This window comes from Lynx rufus, unplaced genomic scaffold, assembly GCF_022079265.1.
Source record: "Lynx rufus isolate CCGP_SWC_20201006 ecotype Redwood Valley unplaced genomic scaffold, mLynRuf1.p SCAF_39, whole genome shotgun sequence".
Classification (NCBI taxonomy): domain Eukaryota; kingdom Metazoa; phylum Chordata; class Mammalia; order Carnivora; family Felidae; genus Lynx; species Lynx rufus.
In genome coordinates, this window is record NW_025814855.1 from 2,327,950 (window position 1) to 2,353,128 (window position 25,179).

General features: G+C 42.2%; 2 protein-coding genes across 1 annotated transcript; one reads left to right on the top strand and one right to left on the bottom strand.

The window, feature by feature from the left end:
* The window catches only part of ZNF583 (zinc finger protein 583), a 249,755-nt gene that overhangs the window by 204,520 nt on the left and 20,056 nt on the right, over positions 1–25,179 (top strand).
* ZNF582 (zinc finger protein 582) lies at positions 3,391–15,278 on the bottom strand. The gene is made up of 4 exons (XM_047094322.1): positions 13,609–15,278; positions 12,245–12,371; positions 11,919–12,014; positions 3,391–4,968 (listed from the first exon to the last, which is right to left on the bottom strand). Exons 1-4 carry the CDS (start codon positions 13,615–13,617, stop codon positions 3,659–3,661), a joined length of 1,542 nt encoding a protein of 513 aa, XP_046950278.1. The 5' UTR covers positions 13,618–15,278; the 3' UTR covers positions 3,391–3,658.

Below are 25,179 nucleotides of genomic sequence, written 5' to 3' on the forward strand. Positions count from 1 at the left end.
GATAATAAATGTGTTGTTTTAAACCAGTAAGTTTTTGATAATTTGTTATAGCAGCAAAAGGAAACAACTCTTTGAGAGAGAGAGAGAGAACTTGAGTGGGGTAGAAGGGCACAGGGATAAAGAGAGTTGTTAAGTAGGCTCCATGCTTAGTAGAGCCCAATTTGGGGCTCAATCCCATGACCTCAGCTGGAATCAAAAGTCAGATGCTCAACTGACTGAACCACCCAGGCACCCCAGAAACAAAAATACCTATGTAAGCTTAGAAAATCATATTATTCAGAAAAAAACTATAATCCCAAGAATGTTCTACAAGCCAAAAATATAATTTGTGAGGGCCCAAGAAAGTTTTGGACATACAAGCATTCAGAGAATACAAATACTCAATAAAACAGCCTAACAAAATAGGATTTGAAATAAAACTGTTACGAGACAGCAAAAAAGATGAAAAGAAACAGCAGCCAGCAATGAATGTTACTCTCCCTGAGGATCTTTAAATTTAAATGGTTATCATGAGTGGGTCTGGCAGTAAGTAACGTTGAGCATCAAATAAATAAGAGAAAAACTAAAAGCTTTGGATTAGGTTCTTATTAGGTTAGTGAAATGGAGGAATTGTGAAATCGGCTTGCAGGAAAGAAAAAGCAAGAGTGGTCTCTTCTTGAAGGAAAGTGGCAGAGAAAATTAACAATGGGTGAGAAAGTGTTAACACTGCTCTCATTCTGTGGCATCTGGGACCCAAACATGGTGGCTCAGTTGGTTGAGCTTCCGACTTTGGCTCAGGTCATGATCTCATGGTTCATGGGGTCGAGCTCTGTGACGGGCTCTGTGCTGACCGTTCAGAGCCTGGAGCCTGCTTCTGCTTTTGTGTCTCCCTCTCTCTCTGCCCCTAACCCACTCGCATTCTGTCTCTGTCTCTCTCAAAAATAAGTAAACATTAAAAAAATAAAAAAATACTGCTCTCATTCTGCCCAAATAATAAAGAATGGGGAGATGACCACTACCCTAAGTACAGTGTTAAGTTCCAATTTAGCAAAAGGAATGATCAGCCAACATGAGCAAAGGAAAGCCCAAAATAAATCGAATACACACTAAAATGAAAGGAATAAAGTTGAAATTACACCCAAGACAAATTTCTTTACAGAAAAAAGACTCAGTTTCTTTTTTTAAGTTTTTAATTTATTTTGAGAGAGACAGAGACAGCACAAGTGGGGGAGGGGCAGAGAGGGAGAGAGAGGATCCCAAGCAGGATTCAGGTTGCCAGTACAGAGCCCCATGCAGGGCTCAAACTCACGAAAGTGTGAGATCATGTCCTAAGCCAAAATGAAGAATCAGACACTTAACCCACTGAGCCACCCAGGTTCCCTCATATTTTCAATTTTTAAAAATCAGCGATTTTTAAAATAAGAAATCACTAAAATGACAGGGGTTGAAAATAATGGGATGGGTGAAAATATACCAGGTAAACAAAGACAAATTACTATTAGTAATATTACATGGTATGGAAATAAAATGCTAAAAGGATTACAGTAGGCCAGGGTTGACAAACTTTTATTCTAAAGGGTCAGTCAATATAGGCTTTGTGGCCATAGTCTGTGTTGCAACCACTCAGTTCTGCTGTCGTAGTGTAAAAACAGTAGACAATATGGAAATAAATGAGCATGGCTGTGTTCCAATAAAGCTTTATTTATAAAACAGGTAGTGGGCCAGATCTGGTTTGTCAACCACTACACTTGGCAGAGTTAGGATATTATATAACGATAAAAGGTAGGATTCATAAATAGGGGTTAAGTTGTATGTTTTTATAGGTCAAGCAACATAAATTAAAAAGTAAAACTCTCTGGAAATTCAAGATCTTGGTTTAAAAAATTCAATTTTAGAAAATTCTGATCCAGTATACAAATTATAAGAACATGGAGAGTTTTATCATTATAATCCACTGGCTTACACAGAATCTTGTACCTAAGAAAAGTAGAATATATATATTCTTTTGCAACATTACAGAATATATACAAAAATCAATCCTGGAATTAGCCACAAAGAGAAATGTCAAATTCAAAAAAAGTACTTTCAGCCACGTGTACCCATCATAATAAAATAAAATTTGAAGTTATGTAATTTAGGACGCTTTTGGCCGCAAGTTTACAAAATACCCAACTAAAAGTAAGTTCAGCAGTGAATGGTTGTTTCTTTTACACAAGGCTTCAGAGACGTTCCAGAATTGGCCTGATAGTTCAGTGTCGTCAGGACTCTGGGTCAGCTTCTCTGAGCTCCTCTGTTCTCTCCTCTTGGTTTCAACATGGCTACAACAGCTCCAGGCATTATGTTCTCGTGGGAAAATGTTTAAAAGCAGATGAAAAGAGAGGGAGTCTTCCTAATGTTCCAGTCTCTTCTGAGTAAGGAAAATCTTTCCCAGAAGCCTCTACAGACCCCTGGAACATACTGGCCTTACCCTGGAACAAGAGCCACCCTGAGCTGCAAAAGAGGCTGAAAAGTTTGCATCTGTTAGCTTCAGAGTCTAAGACCAAGACACAGATGCTGCCAATAGGAAAGGGAACTGGGTATGGCCACTATGTAGGCAACTGACCCCTTTGTTCGACAGACGTTATGAAAGATAATCTAAAACATGGGAATTGAGAAATATTATCCTAAGTGTAGTTTATTCCTGGGCCAGGAAGAAATAAAACTGAGACTACTTTAAGATAACCACTTTCTAATTTCATTTTTTTTCTATTTTTTCTATTAATTTGTTCTTTCTTCACGTGAGTGTTTGGTATTCTCTTTTCTGGCTTCTCAAATAGTATGTTTAATATATTTGAGAATAATCGTTCAGGTTTTCACACTTTGCATGCATTTAAAGGCTATAAAAATTCTTCTAACTTTAGCCACATCCTCCAACTCCTAGAATATAAATCTCTCAATTGTCATTCTTTTCATTACCATTCATAATCATTTGCAGGATTATTTCCTTATTAACCCAAGAGTAACGGGGCACCTGGCTGGCTCAGTCAGTAGAGCATGTGACTCGATCTCAGGGTCATGAGCTTGAGCCCCACATTCTATGTGGAGCCTACCTTAAAAAAAAAAGAAGTGGAACCCAAGAGTAATTTGGCTTTTTTTTTTTTTTTCTTTTTGATTTCCAAGCAAATGAAAACTTTTGGCTGATGTTAAAAAAAAAAAAAAAAGTTTGGCTATTGTTAAATTTGTTACAGTGTGGTTAGAAAATGTGGTTCTGGGAGTACCCGGGGGCTCAGTCAGTTAAGTGTCTGACTCTTGATTTTAGCCCGGGTCGTGATCTCACAGCTGTGAGATCAAGCCCCGCAAGAGGCTCTGCATTGGGCATGGAGCCTGCTTAAGATTCTCTCATTCTCTCTCTCTTAATCCCTCTGCCCCTTTCCCACTCGCTCTCTCTTGGGAAAAAAAAAAAAAAAAAAGACAGAAAAGAAAGAAAGAAAATGTGATTCCAGAATGTGTTAGAGGCAAAACTTTTTCCAACCTTCCCTTGCTTTTTTGATAATCATGGAGTAAACAATTTATATCCATAAATTTGTTCCTCATTACAAATCTTATGATTCAGGATAAAGGATGGCTTGAATGAAGGCATTCTCATCCGTATTACACTCTTCAAGTCTTTCTCCAAAGTATAAGGGCTAAGCTGTGATGCCTAAGCTAATGGGCTCTCCCCACTGCTTCCATTTATATGGTTGCTTGCTAACATAAATTCTCTGATGATTAGTAAGGGGTAAGTGCTGATGGAAGGCTTTTCTACATTTATTATATTCACTTGTGTTTCTCTATTGTGCATTCTCTGATGTTGAGCCGTCGCTGAATCATGGTGTATAGTCCTCCCACATTCCTTATATTCACAGGGCTTTTCCTCAGTATGAATTACCTGATGTTGTATCAGTTGTGAGCAATGACTGAAGGCCTTCCCACATTTCTTACATTCATATGGCTTCTCACCCGTATGAATTCTATAATGTACCGTGAGATGTGAGACCCGTTTGAAAGCCCTACTGCATACCCTACATTGGTAGGGTTTCTCTCCAGTGTGAATTCTCTGATGTTGCTTAAGTTGTGAGCTCACCCTAAAGGCCTTCCCACATGCCTTGCATTCATAGGGTTTCTCACCAGTGTGGATTCTCTGATGACGAATAAGAGTTGAGCCTTGATTAAAGGCCTTCCCGCATTCCTTACATTCATAGAGTTTCTTGCCTGTATGAACAGTCTGATGTTGAATCAACTGAGACCGATGACTAAAGGTCTTCCCACATTCCCTGCATGCATAGGGTTTTTCACCAGTATGGATTCTATAATGTACTTTAAGATGTGAGATCCTATTGAAGGCCTTGCCACAGTCCTTACATTGATAGGGTTTCTCACCAGTATGAATTCGTTGATGTTCAATCAGCTGTGAGCTTCGACTGAAGGCCTTTGCACAATCCTTACATTCATAAGGTTTCTCACCAGTATGAACTCTCTGATGTTGTATAAAATTTGAACCAGAATTGAAAGCCTTTCCACATTCACTACATTCATAGGGTTTCTTGCCAGAGTGAATATTCTCATGTTGTATTAATCGTGAGCCATATTTAAAGGCCTTGCCACATTCCTTACATTTATAGGGTTTCTCATTAGTATGAATTCCTTGATGATTAATAAGGAAGTCTTCCTGCCAGAAATCTTTTCTACAGTCATCATATCCATAGGGCTTTTGTCCAGTATGAATTTTCTGATAAAAAGGAAATGATGGTGCTTGTTGGCTGAAAGTAGACATTTCTTCATCATTGACTATCACTGGACTCAGATGTCCATCTGAACTTCCCTGTTGTCTGCATTCCCAATCATCTTGGAACCTTGAGCACGCAAGACCGTAACTTGCAAGGCTTTCCATTATCTCCCACTGTGGTGACTGTACCTCGTAAATATGCTGCTTTGGAGAGGATACCTTAGTATCATACCTGGAGTCCAATTCTGGGGGGGGGGGGAGAAAAAAAAAAACAACCATGTGTTTTTTTCCCTTTACCAGAAAAAGGAACTTCTATAGTAAAACCAGAAAATCCAGACTCATGATTATACTTATAAGCTCTTGAACGTGGCTAGGCAATTAGAAAACAGATATGCAAAACAGAAAGAGAGGAAATACCATAAATTGAGATGAAGTAGTCAGAAGGAGGTTATAAGAATAGCTCTAAAATGTTAGTGTGGATCAGAATCACCTCTGAACCATGTTTTTTTTTTTTTTTTGTTTATTTATTTTTGAGAGAGAGAGAGACAGAGCAAGTGGGGGAGGGGCAGAGAGAGAAGGAAACAGAATCTGAAGCAGACTCCAGCTCTGAGCTGTCAGCACAGAGCCCGACGTGGGGCTTGAACTCATGAACAGCGAGATCATGACCTGAGCCAAAGTCGGACGCTTAACTGACGGAGCCACCCAGGCACCCGATCTCTGAACCATGTTTTTTAAAAAGATGAATGTTTCAGGGTGCCTGGGTGGCTCAGTCGGTTAAGCATCTGACTTTGGCTCAGGCCACGATCTCGAGGTTCATGGGTTTGAGCCCTGTTTTGGGTTCTGTACTAACAGCGCAGAGCCTGCAGCCTGCTTCAGATATGTGTCTCCCTCTCTCTCTGCCCCTCCCCTGCTCACTCTCTTTCCCTCTCTCTCAAAAACAAACATTAAAAAAGAAAAGGATGGGGGCGCCTGGGTGGCACAGTCGGTTGAGCGTCCGACTTCAGCCAGGTCGCGATCTCGCGGTCCGGGAGTTCGAGCCCCGCGTCGGGCTCTGGGCTGGTGGCTCGGAGCCTGGAGCCTGCTTCCGATTCTGTGTCTCCCTCTCTCTCTGCCCCTCCCCCGTTCATGCTCTGTCTCTCTCTGTCCCAAAAATAAATAAACGTTGAAAAAAAAATTTTTTAAAAAGAAAAGGATGTTTCTGTGGAACCCTAGAAACATAAACTAGAGTGACAAAGAAATCACTGGTTGCCTGGGGCTGGGTGTATGAGCAATTGTGAGGGAAAGTGCACAAGGGAGCTTTTCAGGGTGATGAAAATGTTCTCTAGCCTGTGCTGACGGTTACACAAGTATACACATGTGTCCATACTCACCAAATAGTATACTTCAAATGCATGCCATTGTACTGAATGTAAATTATACCTCAATAAAGTGCATTTTAAAAAACGATGGGGAGGGGTGCCTGGATCTTCATCTGGCCGGAGGGACACGATGGCGCATCTGCCTGCCAGGGGAGGTGGCAGGATGGGGGGCTGGTCGCACATGTCCACTGAAAGTTATAGTAACACAGCTATGGTCTTCTGCTGTGATGCTTTCTACCTCTGAAGTTCAGCTGAACACACGGCTTAGACCTAGTGTCCACTAAGCCCGTCTCTTCTGGACCTTTACAGTGCCAAATGTGACCCAGGAAAAAGGAAGGTCTTGTTCCTTGTTTAGAGGATCAGGCCCCAATTGAATGGAGGTGGCTTCTTCCAGAGCAACATTCTTTGCTGCTGATTCAAACTGTGAGGAAAAGTCGAATGATGTAGTAGATCCTCATTTTACCTGTCACATGACTTCAGCTGCAGTGGCCTGTTTTACTATACTCACAGCAACCAATCCCATTTGGCTAAGAAAGAACTGGTTACAGCCTGATACAAGGAACTATGAAAAACAAATGGGTACTTTTTAATGTGCTCATAAAGTGTAGCAGATACATGCCCAAAGAAGACTTTATGGGAGGAGGTCCACCTCGGGTAGTGGCATTTCACAGAACTTTATTCATTTGGTTATTTGTAGAAGTATTAAGCAAAAACTACTAGAATAAAAGATGACTTTGATAATGGAAGATGATGAAGAGTCTGTGAATGAAACACCAAATTTTGTGGGAATGATGCTGCTGTTCTCTCAAAAACTTGTGCTATGGGGCACCTGGGTCGCTCAGTTGGTTAAGCATCTGACATCGGCTCAGGTCATGATCTCACAGTTCGTGGGTTTGAGCCTTGCTTCGGGCTCTGTGCTGACAGCTCAGATCCTGAAGCCGCTACAGACTCTGTGTCTCCCTCTCTCTCTCAAAAATAAATAAACATTACAAAAAAAACACAAAAAAACAAAAAAAAAAAAAAAACTTGTGCTATAACCATACAGCATTCATGTAAAATTGTAAGAACAAGACTAGGTGAAGAGGGCACCAAGTACGTATAGATATTTTTTCCAGACACCATGTGTGGTTGTTCAGAAGAAAGGTTTTGGGTCTCTTCACTGTGGTCTAACAACTCTAGTGAGACAGATTCCAAATACCGTCATTATGATGGCGACCTATGAACTGGTGGCTGACCTACTCAACAGTTAGCAACATCTGACTGCCATCCTATAAAGGACAATCAAAAGATTGCAGTGGAACATGGAAAATTGAAGCCAGCTTGGTAGAAAGAGAAGACTAGTTTGGGAACATGTAACTATGCGCAAATGTGAGTTTGGTTTTAGGATTAAAGTAATGACACATTACTTGCTTTTTGGGCAACGTGGAAAGAACTTTGGCTGCCTCTAAGGACACGCCATTAAAAACACTCTCTCAAAAAACCAAAAAACAAAAAGCAAATGCAGCCCTTGGGTGGCTCAGTCAATTATGTGTCCAACTCTTTGATTTTGGCTCAAGTCATGATCTCACAGTTTGTGAGATAGAGCCCCACACCGGGCTCCATGCTGACAGTGTAGAACCTGCCTGGGATTCTCTCTCCCCCTCTCTCTGCCCCTCCCCTGCTTGTGCACTCACCTCTCTCTCTCAATAAAAAAATAAACTTAAAAAGAACTGCAAAATAGCAACAATAATATGAGATCTTCTGTATCAATTTCATGTTTTTGTGAGCAGCCTGGCAGAGTATTTTGAAGTTTAACCAATGGAACAGGACAGACAGGCCAGAAATAAACCCCCATGTATAAGATTAAATGATCCTTGATAAGGGGGCCAAGACCTCATGATGAGAAAGACAGTCTCTTTAACAAATGGTTCTGATGAAATTGGCTACCCACATAGGGGAAAAACCTCATGACATTGCGTTTGGCAATGATTTCTTAGATAGAGTACTAAAAGCCCAGGCAAAAATAGACAAAAAATAGACAAAATAGACAAAAATAGACAAAAGCAAAAATAGACAAATGGGACTACATCAAACTTAAAAACTTTCACTATGAAAGGAAACAATCAAAAAAGTAAAAGGCAACCTTCAGAACAGAAGAAAATATTTGCAAATCACATAGCTGATAAGGGGTTAATATCCAGCATATATAAAGAACTCTTCCAATTCAACAACAAAGCTACCCTATTAAAAAACTGGCAAAGGACTTGAACAGACAGTTCCCCAAAGATATACAATTGAGCAAGCATTTTAAAACATGTTCAACATCACTAATCATCAGAGAAACACAAATCAAAACTATAATGAGATATTGCCTCAAAGCCATTAGGATGGCCACTATCAAAACAAAACTAAACAGAAAATAACAAGTGTTGACGAGGATGTGGACAAACTGGAATCCTTGTGCCCTGTTGGTGGGAATGTAAAATGGTGTGATCACTATAGAAAACAGTATGGAGATTCCTAAAAAAATTAAAGTGGTGCTTGGATGGCTCAGTCGGTTAAGTGTTGGACTCTTGATCTCAGCTCAGGTCATGATCTTGTGGTTTGTGAGCTTGAGACCAACATCTGGCTCCCTGCTGGCAATGCGGAGCCAGCTTCAGATCCTCTGTCCCCCTCTTTCTGCCCCTCCCCTGCTCGTGCGTGCACATGCACATCCTCGCTCTCTCTCTCCCCCTCAAAAATAAACATTAAAAATAAAAAAGAAAATGGAGAAGGGTGGAAGACCACAGGGTGATAAAAATATGAGGGAACTAGATAATCGTGATATTGTACAACACTGTGAATGTACCAAATGCCAATGTACTACACACTTTACAATGGTTAAAAAGGTGAATTTTGTTATGTATATCTTACCATGATTTTTTTTTTTTTAATTAAAAAGAGAAGGGGCAAAAAAAAAAAAAAAAAAAAAAAGAAGGGGCACCTTGGTGGCTCAGTTGATTAAGCGTCCAGCTCTTGATTTTGGCTCAGGTCATGATCTTGCAGTTCATGGGTTCAAGCACCACATCAGACTCTGTGCTGACAATACACAGAGCCTGCTTGGGATTCCCTGTCTCTCCTCTCTCTGCCCTCCCCTGCTCTTTCTCTCTCTCGCTCTCACAAAATTAATTAATTAATTAAAAAAAAAAAAAAAAGAGCATTGGGTGTCTGAGTTGGCTCAGTTGGCTGAGCATCCAATGCTGACTTGGGTCATGATCTCACGGCTTGTGAGTTCAAGCCCCATGTTGGGCTCTGTGCTGACTGCTCAGAGCCTGGAGCCTGCTTTGGATTCTGTGTCTCCCTCTCTCTCTCAAAAACAAACATTAAAAAAATTTTTTTAAAAAGAGCACTTTCCAGAAAAAATATAAATTACCACAATTGACTCAAGAAATGCAACAGGTGAATGTTTAGATTCAGTATTCAGAACTAGGAAATCTATTCATATAATCCAGACTTGACAGATTAAAAAAGAAAACTTAATATGAAAAGGTGGATGCTTCTTTAATTAAATATCTCTATCTCATTCTTGAATCTAATATTATGCTTCATGAGAAGCCACTTACAATATTCCTATTAAGGTTAAGAACAAGATTAGGACATAAACTACCCCCATTAACATTGTTCTGGGGGTACTACGTAATCAGCATCTTCATCAGGCAAAAGAAAACCCAAATGGTATAAAAATGCAAAAACATTATCACCATTTGCAGATGATATGATTGACTACTTGGAAAATTCGAGTATTACATGAAAGCTATTATAAATAATGAGAAAATCCAGTATGTTGGGTTAATTACAAAATTAATCTGAAGACATGAATGGCTTTTGCCTTATATAAAACAACCAGTTGAACTGTAATAGGGATGCAAGGCCCCCATTTCCAGTAACAGCAATAAATACATAATACCTAGGAATAAATATAATATGAAATGGACAAGACCCATATAAATAAAACTCTACAACAACCAGGAAATGGACATAAATGAAGGGAAAAGCCTATCATTGTTCTTAAATAGATAAAATCGATTTAAAAAATCAGTTTTCTCCTCAATTAATCTAGAAATTTACTGTGATCTCAGTAAGAATAATTACATGGTTATTTTTTAAACCAGATATTCTAATTCTAAAGTTCAAATGGAAAAACAAATGAGTATAGTCAGGAAAATTCTGAAAAATAAGAATGAGGAGGAACTATCCACCAGATATTTAAAACCTTCAGTAATTAAAACAATATGGTATCGGTCACGTAGTTAGACAAAGAGATTAACGAGACAGAAACGAAAGTCCACAAATAGATCCAGAGGTAACAGAGCAGATGATAAAGGTGGCTAGGGAAATTAGTGGTGAAAAGATAAAATCAGTTAACAAATGCTGTTTGAATAACTGGGTAACAACCTGGGAAATAACGTGAAATCACATCTTGCACGAAGAATAAACACCACAGGAATCATTAAGAGCACCATAAATATACTAGGAAAAAAAAAATCACAAGAGACTCATTTTATAATGTCAAAGGGGGAGGTCTTCTTTAAACATGATGTAAACCCACACACCTAAGAAGTAAATAAAAGTCAGCACATCAATCAAACATATGCTGTCAAACTAAAATGACAAAACAAAAGCAAAACTGACATTATGGGTGTGGTTGGCAGAATAACGGCCTCCCAAAGATCCCCATGTCCTAATCCCCAGAACCTGTGAATATGTTCACACATACAGCTGCACACATCGTCTCTCCTGATACTCACTCCACACTTGACCTCACTCACTCCCCCAGGCCAACTACCACTTCAACGTGGACGAATCTTCCACATCTGAAGTCACTCTGGCTGCTGTGTGAACAGAACACTTCAGGGGACGAGAATAGAAGCAGAGGGATGGGGAGGAGGCTACTGCAATAGTCTAAGCCAGAGATGACGGTGGTGTGGGTGAAGTGGTAGCAGTGGTGTCCGCGAGAAGTGGTTAAATTCTGGACATATTTCAAGGTAGAGATAACAGGATTTGCTGACAGTCTGGATAGGTATGCGAGAGAGAAAATCCAAGAATGCTTCAAGAGTTTCTTACTTGACCAAGTACAAGAACTGAGTACCCTATTGCTAAAGTGTGGAAGAAAGAGAGAAGGGCGGATTGTTAGGATCAAGGACTCCTCACTGGAAAGTTAAATTCATAGCGCCCCATGAACACTGAAGTGGACATGATGAGAAGGCAGTTGGATAAGTATGTGGAGTTTAAAGGAGAAGTTGAAGACGATGGAAATGTTCTGTATCTGCACTGCGTCCCGTAGACACAAGCCAGCCAGAGTGGCTACTGGATATTTGAAATGGGGCAAGTGCAACTGAGATACTGATTTTCTAAATGTGTTTAACAGCAATGAATTTGAATTACAATGTCCACATGGGGCTCCACGATGGACAACATAGGTATTAATGGTATTTAAAGCACAGTAATAGAAAAAAATATATAATAAAGCAAAGTAATGGAGAAGGTTCTGAGGAATGAAAATAAACAGGGAAGAAGAAACCCAAGTCTGAGCCCCAGGTGCTCCAACATTTAAAGAAAGTGAGAAGATTCACCAAAGGAGGCTGAGGGTGCTTTAACCAGGTAGGCAAGGACAAGAGGCAGTGACGACCCGGATACACAGAGATGTCTCAGGAAGAAAGGAACCACCTGACAGGCTAGAACAGATGGTAACGCGGACCTGGCCTCTGAGTCGGGCACCTCGAAGGGAAAATTTTCCAACTCCAAGCTCCTGCTTCCTCGTGCACCCACTAGACGGGTATAAGCAGCGGCTTCTCTCCTCCCACGCAGGCTTCACTCACCTGGACACAGGCCTCCTGCTGCTGCTTTCTCCACCAACCAGGGCTCCTTGCCTTGCTCCAGGAAGGAGATCACATCAGGTTTGGAGATGGCGAGACCTGGATGGGAGAGAAAACATGCCACCCAGTTATGGCGTGGGGCCCCCAGAATTCAGATCCAGGATCTGGTCATCAAGCAGGAGAGACCAGAGGAGGCCTGACGGTCCCCTGCAGGTTGGGGAAGATACAGTGTCGGCCCATGGAGCTGTTTTTTGACCACTGAAAAGGCACCCAGAAATTGATAAGGAAGGAACGGATAACATCCAAACTAATACACCAGGTCCCCTTACCCAGTGAGACCAGGTTGCTGTACGTCTCCAACATCACGTCTCTGTACAAATCCCTCTGAGCAGGTGCCAGTCGTTCCCATTCTTCTTGGGAGAAGACTACGGCCACATCCCTGAACAAGTCTGACTCCTGAAACAACAGGCAGGTTTGTTATCTGCAAACTTCAAGGGAATGTTTCTTGATGGGATGAGAGGAGACAGAGGCGGTCTCTGTAGGAATGGGGTGCTCAGGTGAAAAGGAGGCTGGGGTGGGAGGCCTCCAATGTGAGCAGGTGACAAGAGAGGGTGGGCATGAGGAAAACAGTGTTGAAATGTTGTTGAACATTCTTTTTACTACAAACCAAAGCTCTGTACACAGATCTGGGAGGAAAATTAAAAGCCAGCTAAGTGGAGTTTTCCCCAGTGTGACAAACTTTATAAAACAGCATGCTGCCCACTCTGTCCTTGGCATATAAAAATTCTCAACTAGAGACCTGTAATTTCAACTTTTATGCAGCAACAACAAACCAAACCAACAATTTCTGATAGACTTACCCCCAAATGTTTTACTGAAGAAATGTTTCTATCTTAGAAAATAGGATATTTGTATAAATTGAGAATTAGTTGAAGATACAGGTTCATCATGATGTCAACATATCAAAGCATTCTTCCTTGGGAGAAAACTCTTAAATTAAGATTATTTTCATCATTAGCTGTACAATTTTCTACCAAGTGAAAAAATGACTCAACCGTTCTCTTATTTTGGAGGCAGAGGTTGGATCAGATCTCTGAAGGCTCTTCGAAGCTCAGACTACCTAGATTCCGAAAAATTCATCCATCGGGCTGGTTATCTCACAACCCCCACATCTGTACTTCTCTTGGTCTTAAGCTGAAGAAGCTGTTGAAGAATGATCCACATTCAAATGCTCTGTTCAACCTTAAAGTGGACCTTACTTCTGGTGTCTAACCTCTCAGATTCCCGGCGAAGCCTAAGTTACACACCCAGTCATCAATCCCTCCCAAAGCAGGAGATCGTGCCTCACCCTGAAATTGAAACCAACCAAGACCAGTTCCCATGCTTTTCCATGTCAGTTATCACAAGTATTCATCTCTATTTCATCCACCCTTGGTTCTCATTTTATACAAGGAAATGGATCCCTGCTCTATCTAGCCTCCCGGCACAATATCACACTATCACATGTGGAATGCTGTACAGAACGAATCCATGGGCAGTAATCAGAGTAGAGGGGGCAGTGGGAGAGGGTACTAGCTACCTGGTCTTTTTAGTCCCTAAAATGGGAACCTCTGAAAACCAGATTCTTGGATGAAATCCAGGTGGGAAGCTTCAAGATAAAGAAAGCGAATATTTACACAACTTTAAGACTCACAAGGGACATGACTTTTAGAATGTCATGGGCCGACTGGTCCTCCTCCTGGTTCCTCTCTTGGGGAAGGGCAGAGTCCTGAGATGGCAGAGCTGGGGGAGGAAAGAACAAACATGAGAGGCCAAGCTTGCCTTACAGCTCCCAGAATGCCGTGGTTACAAGTCCCTGCCTTCTTACGCCCCACTCCCCACAAGAATTGGGAGTTGGATCACAGTGGCCCTTACCCAACTCCAGGAAACACAGCATTAGCTGTTGCCACGTGACAGGGAACCAGTGGCCCTTTCTCTCCGATTTCTCCTAAATATCCAGAGAATTCCACCTTGTTACTGATGCAAATCTGTGGCAGGGAGCTCAGTCCTGGTCCAGTGACTAAGGCCACATGGTGTCCCAAGGACAAGAAAGACTGTTCTCAGACCAGGGAGCACAGCCTACCTCATCAGCATCAGCCCAGCCCACAATGAAGCCTTCCCAGAAACAGACCATCTAACTCTCTCATGCCCACCTTCAGAGGTCTCCCTGGCTCTTTACCCAACTTCCAAATTCACCAAGAACCTTACAGCCCTACCTAAGGCCTAGTGGACATCACTTTGTGGACCTTGCCTTGAGTCAATAAAAGGGGTGTAGGTGCAGTGGGCAAATCATTACCATCACATACATAGGCCTCTGTACAGAGACATAGCAGCGAGCAAAGCTGTGTGCACAGTATTTACTGAAAAACAGAACAAAAATTAGTATCTAGCAGTCCACAAGTAGGCAAGTAGTTGAATCACTTTTGGCCCAGCCGTATGATGGAACACCAAATAACTATCAAAACTGATGGGGGGGCAACATTAACTTACAAGGAAAGACATTCACAAGCAGTCTCTTTATACAACATGAGAACATTCCGGAAAAGAGGTCAAACCCACCCTCCTACTGGCACATGGGCTTACAAAAACAACTGGAATAAAAACATCCAAGTATTAAGAATCATGTCATTTAACCACTTTGTGAGTTCATCATTAAACGAGTACTATTGTCGAAAGGAACTTAGAACAATGCCTTGCATGTTACAAATATTTAATTCTAAGTAATGTGTACATGAAACATTTGGTAACATATCATAGGAGTTTTTTTTTTTTTATTATGACCACTGTTTTAGCATTATCTGTAATAGCTTTGTAATATTTTATTACAAGAGTGGCCCATGATTTACCCAACCGTTTCCCCACTGTTGGACAAGGACTATTTTACAAGATCATCTAAAATGTTCTCAAATTTCAGTCTCCGCTTCTAAACTAGTGGTGTTAAATCTTTTGAAGTTTTGCAATTCTTTGAGAATCTTATCAAACAAGACTCCATCCCAAATTAAAAAGAAAGGGGGGGGGCACGAGTAAGAATGACTGTAAAACATCCACCAGCATTTCCAGGAAGTCAGGTCCCTTTCACACCCACCTAAGTGGTCCACAGATGGGGGCTATGAGCCGGGACGCGGAAAGGGGGCGCTCGCTGGGGGGAGGGGGGGGGGGTGGAAGGGTGCGCCGCGGAGGCCGATGGGAAATGTAGTCCAGATCCCGGAAAGCCGCAGACCGACGCGGGGGCGAGACGTTCCGGTTCTTCCCAGGCCCGAGAGCCGCCGGGCCGTGGCGCCCGCTCCCGCACGGACCCCGGAGAGCCTGGCAAGCTCCAGAGCCCCTCACCTGCCTCCTCTTCGAATCCAGGTGCCACCGTGGCCGCGCTCCCCGCAGGCCCGGGTGCGCTTCCTCCTCGGTATCGGCGGACCCGCCGCCTGAAGCCGGAAGATGGCGCAGGCGCACAACGCCCCGCGGACGCTGCCTCGCGAGTGGGCCAACGCCGCAGTCTCTTCTGGGAAACGTAGTTTCTGGGCGTAGAGGCACAGCCAGGCCTCAAAGCCGGATCTCGCGATGTTTCGGGGTGGGCGTGGCTCCGGTGTGCCTGGAGGGAGAGTGTTCAAGTCCCCCAGTGGCTGCGGGCGGGTTTGCGCATCAGGTGCTTAGTGTGTGTGCCATCGCGTCTTGCGTGGCCGTTGCGGTGTGTGCCGTGTGGTTCCGACCTGTCGTTGGGTCTGACTGGGACCGTGCCACTCCGGGAACACGCTCGTGTGTGACCGTCAAAGTGTCTCATTCGTTACATCATCGTTTCCGCGCGGAGCGGCCACTTTACCAGAAGTTTCGGAAGGAGAAAAACTCCCGAGTTTATCCGGTAACTAACTTTGAACGTCATTACATATGTTGAAATAAATGTAGGTTATGAAGGAGAGTGCGGAATAAGCAAAAACGTTTTTAAATTTGTTTTTTTGATTTTTTAATGTCTGTTTATTTTTGAGAGAGAGGCACACGCAGAGTGTGAGCGGGGGAGGGACGGAGAGAGAGGGAGACACGGAATCCAAAGCAGGCTCCAGGCTCCGAGCTGTCAGCACAGAGCCCGATGTGGGACTCGAACCCAGGAACCGTGAGATCGTGACCTGAGCCGAAGTCGGAGGCTCAACGGACTGAGCCACCCAGGTGCCCCTGTTTTTTATTTTTATTTGTAATCTCTACAGTCAACTCAGGAGGCTTGAGCACAAGACCCCATCAAGCGTCGCATGCTCTTCCCACTGAGCCAGATGGATGCCCAGCAAAAATGTTTTAAACAAGATGACAAGGAGTTTCCGCTTGTGGGGGACAGCTCTAGGCCGAGTCCCCCAGAACCACAGGCAGTTGGATCTCTGTGTGCAAGTTTGAAAAGCTCCTAGACCTTACGCATCCCCAAACGGAGTGGTCCAGTGTGGTCGAGCTTCCCATGTCCTGGATGCTGGTCAGGCGGTGTGAGGCCTGATCCCTGAGTGAGGAAGCCTTACTCTGCCCACGCGGTACAGTTGTCCTTGAGCCGGCCTGGAGTCCAGAGCTCCTGTCTCTCCAACCGGTCTTGTTTCCCTCACACCATGTAATCTCATCTTCTTTTGAATCATTTCATCTGACATTTGCCCGTGTCTACATTGTTGCACATCTCAAGGATGTCTTCACCTCCAAGTTAACTTAGAAATTTAACTTAAACCCGATAAAAATGCCAATACGGTTTTCCCCCTTGGAAATAGATAAGTTGATAAAAATGTCCAAATAAAAAAAAAAAAAAAGAATGCCTAGGAATAGGAATGCTATGAAAAAGAAAAGCTGAGAAGGTGTGCTAAACCTGCCAGATAGTAAAACATTCTAAAAAGTTTCCATAATTTATTTTTTTAATGTTTATTTTTATTTTTGAGGGAGAGAGAGAGAGAGAGAGGGAAACAGAATCTGAAGCAGGCTCCAGGCTCCGCGCTATCAGCACAGAGCCCAACACAGGGCTTGAACTCACAAACCGTGAGATCATGACCTGAGCTGAAGTCAGACGCTCAACCGACTGAGCCACCCACGCGCCCCAAAAATGGACTTTTTAATAAATAACCTTGGGGAATAATTGGATAGTCATTTAGAAAAAAGTAAAATTGGGTTCATACTTCAAATCATGCAAGAGAATAAACTCGAACAAATTGCTCAGAGGTCTAAATTCATACAAGTACCAGAAACGTACAGAGTTGAATTCCATTGCAGCCTGGATATGTGAAAAAGACTTTCTAGCAATGATACAAAAATCCAGACTTAAGACTGCTACCTTTGAGAACGTAAAACTAACGCACTTTTGTGTGGCAAAATACACCGTAAGCAAAGGTTAAAGACAAATGACAGGCAGAGAATGTTTACAACCTTGTATATATATATCAGATAATATATAAAGACAAAAAACTGCAAGCAACTTCTGAACTCAATTTAGAAGATTTGTTTTTGTCATAACATAGGTGTAGTGATTTGGAAACTATTTTATATGTACCATAGAATTAAATGAATGAATAAATGTATTGATGGGAGCCAGTGTTTTACTGTGGGACAAGAGAGATCTAGAAGATGATGGAAGGTGAGAAAGAAACTGTGATGTTCAACTGGTATAAACTCATGATGAAAAATGTGGGTGTATGGGTCACGTGGGCGATTCAGTGCGTTGAGCGTCTGACTCTAGATTTTGGCTCAGGTTGTGATCTCACGGTTCATGAGATGAAGCCTCGAGTGAGGCTCTGCGCTGACATCCGGGAGCCTACTTGGGATTCTCTCTCTCCCTCGCTCTCAGCCCCTCCCCCACAGGCATGCGCGCACAAATGTCTCTCTGTCTCTGTCTCTCTCTCAAGTATTTTTTTATACGTTTATTTATTTTTGAGACAGAGAGAGACAGAGCATGAACAGGGGAGGGGCAGAGAGGGAGACACAGAATCTGAAACAGGCTCCAGGCTCTGAGCGGTCAGCACAGAGCCCGACACGGGGCTCCCAACTCACAGACCGTGAGATCATGACCTGAGCCGAAGTCGGACGCTTAACCGACTGAGCCACCCAGGCGCCCCTCAAGTATTTTTTTAAACTAAGAAAACTATGAGTAAAGTATGGACATTAGTTAATAATAATATATCAATGTTGGCTCGATAACTAACAAAAGCATCATACTAAAGTAAAGTGTTAACAGTAGGTGCAGGGCATTTGGGAACTTTGAATTATCTGCAGTTTTTCTGTAACTCAAAAACTTCTAAAATAAAAAAGCTTAAACTTCTTCATTAAAGTCTTACTATTTCTTCTGAAAAAAAAAAATGTGTGTATTTTCTATTTGGTGAATGGGCCTGGAAGCAACGATGCCCTGTAGCAATGAGCATAAACCTAATGCCCAGACCTTGGTTTCTAAATATCATTCTCTAAAAAAAAGAAACCAGGGGCGCCTGGGTGGCGCAGTCGGTTAAGCGTTTGACTTCAGCCAGGTCACGATCTCGCGGTCCGTGAGTTCGAGCCCCGCGTCAGGCTCTGGGCTGATGGCTCAGAGCCTGGAGCCTGTTTCTGATTCTGTGTCTCCCTCTCTCTCTGCCCCTACCCCGTTCATGCTCTGTCTCTCTGTCCCAAAAATAAACGTTGAAAAAAAAAATTAAAAAAAAGAAACCAAAGCTTCCTGGAGAAGTATCTGATCTCAGGACTGGGGCAGGGAACGTACACAATGAGTATAGGATATCTTCTTGTGCCAAAAAACATAGGGAAATGCTCAAAAAGCAGGGAGGATTGTCTGCTTTGAACTATGATAGTGTAATTGCGCTACATCTGCCATCGCATTCTAAACAAGAAGCTAGATAATGTGTAGGAAACAAGTCTTTTCAGATGTTGGACAGCAAGTAGTGCAAGACTTTGATCCCTGAGAGAAGGGAAATAAGTGAGATTCTATCTTCGCAGTGGCTTTCCCTTGGAAGACACACTACACACCGCAGAGCAGAGAGGAGGAACCAAGGCAGAGCACCGATTTGCTAAGTTGACACAAACAACAGTTTTGGGGAAATGAAGTGACTGGAATTCGTGGGGGTAAAGTGTGGAAGAGGAGTGGAGTTGGTATTTCCACCAAACAAGACCTACGTACCTGTGGGCGAGGCCATGCTACCTCCACCCTCTGAATTGTGGATGAGCCAATACGGTGAAACCTTGGAGAATGCATAGTCGGAGACAGACATTTGCTTCATGATACCGCAGAGGTCGCAAGCCCTCACGGAATCAGAACCAAACACAGAGAGTCTGGGCTGGGATCTGGAAGAGATAGGGTGTGAGGGTTTGCAGAGAAGAAGGTCACTGGGCCATTCCAGACATATCCAAGAAATGACCACAGAGAATAGAATTAACATCAGGACCTTTGGACAGGCCTGTAGAGTGGGTGGGTTGGCTGGACCTCCTGTGGCTGTGAGCATTAGGCAGAGAGATGACCTGCCTGGGAACACATTTGAGCTGGGCCACAAAGCCCTAACGCGCTGAAGGCAAATCAATGTTTTTCATTGATCCTCTCTACCTTTTTTTTTTTTTTGCTCAAAAGTTGTTTTCCTACCCTAAATTATGAATGTTCATCTTTATTTTTCCATAGAACTCTATGAGGATATTAAAAAATATCCTGTAATTTGTTATACCATAGAGTGTGATGAATCAATGCTATCTGTAATACTTGTACTTTGAAGATTTATTAAAGTTTCCCTCATCTATAAATGATTGATTGTAAATATTACATGGTTATTTTAAAAGAATGACTGGGGCGCCTGGGTGGTTCAGTTGGTTAAGCGTCCGACTTTGGCTCAGGTCATGATCTCACTGTCCGTGGGTTCAAGCCCCACATCCAGCTCTGTGCTGACAGCTCGGAGCCTGGAGCCTGCTTCAGATTCTGTGTCTTCCTCTCTTTCTCTGCCCCACCCACCCCCCCCGTCTCAAAAATAAACATTTACAAAAATTTTTTTAAAATAAAAGAATGACTATTTTTTTTTCCCTATACATAGTAGTTCTCTTTCATATCTCTTTGTTTAATTTTAATAGTACTCTGATGTGTTGGGTCATTTGGATCTATTTTTTATTCTTTGATGTGGTCTCATAATTTTAATTTCTTTGATGTTTGCATTAGATACCTACTGCTGCATAACGTATTACCTCAGAACTTAATGGCTTAAACAACAGTCAGCACTTACCATCTCTCACGGTGTCTGTGAGTCAGGGTTTCAGGAGCAGTTTAGCTGCGTGTAAGCAAGATGTCATTTGAAGGCTTAAATGGGGCCAGAACCTCTGCTTCCAGGTGCTCCATTCACATGGCTGGCAAATTGGCGCTGGCTTTTGACAATAGGCCCCGTTCCATTCCATGTAGGCCTCTCCATATGGCTGATTGTTTGTTATTTAGTTTGTTTGTTTGTTTGTTTGTGAGAGAGAGAGAGAGAGAGAGAGAGAGCCCAAGCAGGGGAGGGGGCAGAGGGAGAGAGAGAGAGAGTCTTAAGCAAGCTGTATACTCAACATGGAGCCTGACACAGGGCTCGATCTCATGACCCTGGGATCATGTCCGAGCCAAAATCAAGAGTCAGACACTCAACCAACTGAGCCACCCAGGTGCCCCTGGCTGATTGTCTTTGTGACATGGTGGCTGGTTTCCCCTAGAATAAGTGATCCAGAAGCTACAGTGTCTTTTATGGCCAAGCCTCTTACGGGCTGTCACAGAAGTCACATGCCGCCATACTCTGTTGGTCGCATAGACCAGACTGAGTCAGTGTGGGTGGAGACTACACACTGGCGTGAATTCTAGGAGGCAAGGATCTTTGAGGGCCATCTTGGAGGTTTGATACCACAATTTTTTCATCTTAAGAGCACATGAATGTCTGTCTGTATATATATATATATATATATATAATTTAATTTTTTTTCAGAGAGAGCTGGGAAGAGGGGGAGAGAGAGAGATGAGAGAGAGAGAGAGAGGGAGAGAGAATCTCAAGCAGGCTCCACACCCAGCATGGAGCCCAATGTAGCGCTCAATCCCACAACGCTGAGATCATGACCTGAGTTGAAATCAAGAGTCAGATGTTCAACTGACTGAGCCACACAGGTGCCCCTACACGAACGTCTTGATGCCTACCCATCCTATCAAATCCACAGTTGCCATGCCAACCACTTCCCGAGAGATTGTCACTCTCCCTGTAAAGTCTCTTGAACCAAAGCACATGCCGAAAAACTCCAGCTCCCCTCTCCTCTAAACCCAGCTAGATTGATGCCTTTGCCACATTCCTTCTCTTCACAAAGGGACCACCAGTTATCACATGAATGGGATCAACTATGGGGAGGCCCTGTCCCACATGGCCAAGCCTCTTGTCGGCAAAGAACAACAATGTGGATTCTAACCCTATCTTAGCTTCTTACTCCTTGCATGACCATGACTTTAGGCACCACCCGTAACTCTTTGACATACAATCTACATAATGAAGGAAACAAAACTGTGAGTGTGTTTGTTGTTTTTATTTTTCATTAATGGCAATTGTCCAGGATTAACCCTGTGTTCTGCTGTTACTACTGACATTTCTCTATACTGTTTTTCTGGTTTTAAGATTGCCTATTAACCAGAAGAAAACTCATATATATTTTCAGTACTTTGGTATTTTAATATTTCAAATACATATTTGTAGAGAAAGTTTTATAGATAATATATACTTGAACCCTCTATTTAAGGGGTGTTTTTCAAATTTTCAATTATTTTACCTAGATCTCTATTCATCTTTGGCTACTGTCTTCATAGGTTTTGTTATTATCTTTGTGTCTAAGTCTATTCACTCTAGGATTGTGTGACCTTATTTCAGAGAACTGTGTATTTTTTTAATCTTTATTTATTTTGAGGGGGGAGGGGCAGAGAGAGGAAAGAGAGAATCCCAAGAAGGCTCCACACTGTCAGCTCAAGCCCAACTTGGAGCTTGATCTCATGAACCATGAGATCATGACCTGAGCCAAAACCAAGAGTCAGATGTTTAACCGACTGAGCCACCCAGGTGCCCTGAACTGTGTGTATTTTTAACCAGACTTATGATGAAGTTGTGCAGCTAAACCACCTGGCAGCACGACTTTTTCATACTAGAAATGTAAGCGTTATCCTTGACTTCTCCCCACCTAATCAGATACCAAAGCCCACTGAGTCTACTTTCCATATAGTTTTTCTCTCCTGGTGAACAGAATTTATTTGCTCAGTAGCATAGATTGAATGTTTATGTCCCTTAAAATTCACGTGTTAAAAGATAATCCCCAGTGTGATTGTATTAGAAGGAGGGACCTTTGGGAGATGATAAAGTCATGAAGGTGGAGCCCTCATGAGTGGGATTAGTGCCCTTATAACAGAGGCCCCAGAAAGTTTCCTTGTCTCTTCTACCATGTGAGGGCACAGTGAGATGTCTGTCTATGAACCAGTAAGAGGGCCTTTTCTGTATACTGTGCCCTTAGCATCCCTTCATCTGGACGTTTATCTGTATCCTTCGTCGTATCTTTTTATAATAAAAGGGAACGGGAAGTAAACTTCTCCTGACTTTTGTCAGCTGTCCTAGCAGATTAAGCAAATTTGCAGAGGGGGTCATGGGAACCTCTAATTTATAGCTGATTGGTCAGAAGCACGAGTAACAACCGGGGCTTGTGATTGGCATGGCGGGGGAGGGGTTGTCTTAGGGGACTGAGCCTTGAATCTGGGATCTGATACTATCTTTAGGTAGATGGTGTCAGAATGGAGTTAAATTGTAGGACACCCATCTGGTGTTGCAGAATTGCTTGATGTGGGGGAAGAAAGGTCCCTCACATAATCTGCTGTCAGAAGCATACTGAGATGTTCTGTTTGAGCAGTAAAGGAGAAACACAGGAGGAAGAATATAAGTTGTCTTTACAAAAACCTAACAAAATATGTTTGGTGCAGTCAAGGCAGTGTCAAGAGGGAACTTTATAGCACTAAATGCTTACATTAGAAATAAGAAAATGTTGGGGCGCCTGGGTGGCGCAGTCGGTTAAGCGTCCGACTTCGGTTCAGGTCATGATCTCACGGTTTGTGAGTTCGAGCCCCGCGTCGGGCTCTGTACTGACAGCTCGGAGCCTGGAGCCTGCTTCTGTTCTGTGTCTCCTTCTCTCTCTGTCCCTGCCCAACTTGTGCTCTGTCTCTCAAAAAATAAATAAATGTAAAAAATTAAAAAAAAAAAAAAAGAAATAAGAAAAGGTCTTGGGCACCAGGGTGGCTTAGTCATTAAGCATCTGACTCCAGCTTAGGTCATGATCTCATGGTTGGTAAGTTTCAGTCCCACATCAGGTGAGCTTGAACCCTGCTTCGGGTGAGCTCAGGTCCCGCTTAGGATAAAACACAAACCCAGGTGAGCCCTGCCTCTCTCTCTCTCTCTCTCTCTCTCTCTCTCTGCCCCTCATGGGATTCTCTCTCTCTCTCTCTCTCTCTCTCTCTCTCTCTGACCCCTCACTCACTTGTGCATTCTCTCTCTCAAAATAAATAAATAAACAAATAAATAAATAAAAGGTTTCAAGTCACTATTCTGAGTTCCTACATCAAGAAACTAGAAGAGTAAAAATAAACCCAAGCCAAGTAGAAAGAAATAAAAGTGAGGTCTTTTGTAGACATAGATAAACTCTTTCTAAAATTTACATGGAAAAGCATAGGCTCTAAAATAGCTGAAATAATTCTGACAAAGAATAAAATGGGAGAAACTCCCCAATATCAATGCTTACTCTATTGGTACAAGACAGTGTAAAAATGGACATGTAATCAAGATCATCTAGCACAAAGGGATATACACACAGGTCAATGGAACGAAAGAGAATCCAGAAATAAACTCACATAAATATGCGGAACTAATTTTTAACAGTTGTATTGAGATATAATTCACACACCATGCATTCACCTATTCAAAATGTACAATTTAATGTCTTTTAGTATATTCACGAGATTGTATAACTCACCACAATCTAACTTGAAAGTATTTTTGTTGCCACAAAGAGAAAATTAGTGTTCATTCTTTATCCCCTCCCATCAGCCCTAAGCAACATTAATATGCTTCCTATCTCTACAAATTTGCTTATTACGGCTATTTCACAGAGACAGTCACATACAATATGTGCCCCTTTGTTACTGGCTTCTTTAACATAGTATGATGTTTTCAAGGTTCATCCACGTAGCATATGTTGGCACTTCATTACTTTTATCACTTTTTATGACTGAATAATATGGGGCACTTGGGTTGTTTCCACTCTTTGGCTACTATGAATAATGTTGCTATGAACATTTGTGTACTAACTTTGCACATATATTTTCATTTTTCTTAGGTATATACCTAGGACTGCAATTTCTGGGATCATATGGTAACTCTATGTTTAACTATTTGAGGAATTTCTAGAATGTTTTCCAAAGCAGCTGCATCATTGTAAACTCCCACCAGCAATGTATGAGGGATAAATTTCTCCACTTCCTTGTCAACACTTGTTATCTTTGATTTTAGCCATCCTAGTGGGTGTGAAGTGGTATACCACTGTGGTTTTGAATTGCATTTCCCCAAGGACTATGAATGTTGAGTGCCTTTTCATGTGTTTATGCAGCATTTGTATATCTTCTTTGGAGAAATGTCTATCCAAATCCTTTGTCCATTTTTATTTATGTATTATTTTGAGAGACAGTGTACATACATAGGGGAGGGGCAGAGATAGAGAGAGAGAATCCCAAGCAGGCTCTGCACTGTCAGCGTGGAGGCTGATGTGGGGCTTGAAGTCATGAACCGTGAGACAATGACATGAGCCGAAATCCAGAGTGGGTCGCATGACTGACTGAGTCATCCAGGCGCCCCTTTTGTCCATTTTTGTATTTGTATTCGTGTTAATCAGTTGTAAGTGTTCTTTATATATTCTGGATACAAGTCCCTGTCAGATATCTGAACTGATTTTTGACATAGGTACAAAAGCAATTTAATGGAGGAATAGCCTTTTCAACAAAATAGTGCAGGAGCCATTAGACAGTCATGACCAAAAAAGAAAAAGAAAAAAAAAAAAAAAAAAAAAAGAGGGAGAATTTTGACCTCATATTAAAAAAAAAAAAATTAAATAGCCTTAAATTTGCTCCAAAACTAAGCCCTAAAACAATAAATGTATTGCATCTTCATTGTGACAATTGAAGGCAAAATAAATGAGTCCTCTGTCTCTGAGGAATATATACTTTATTTCTACTTCTTAA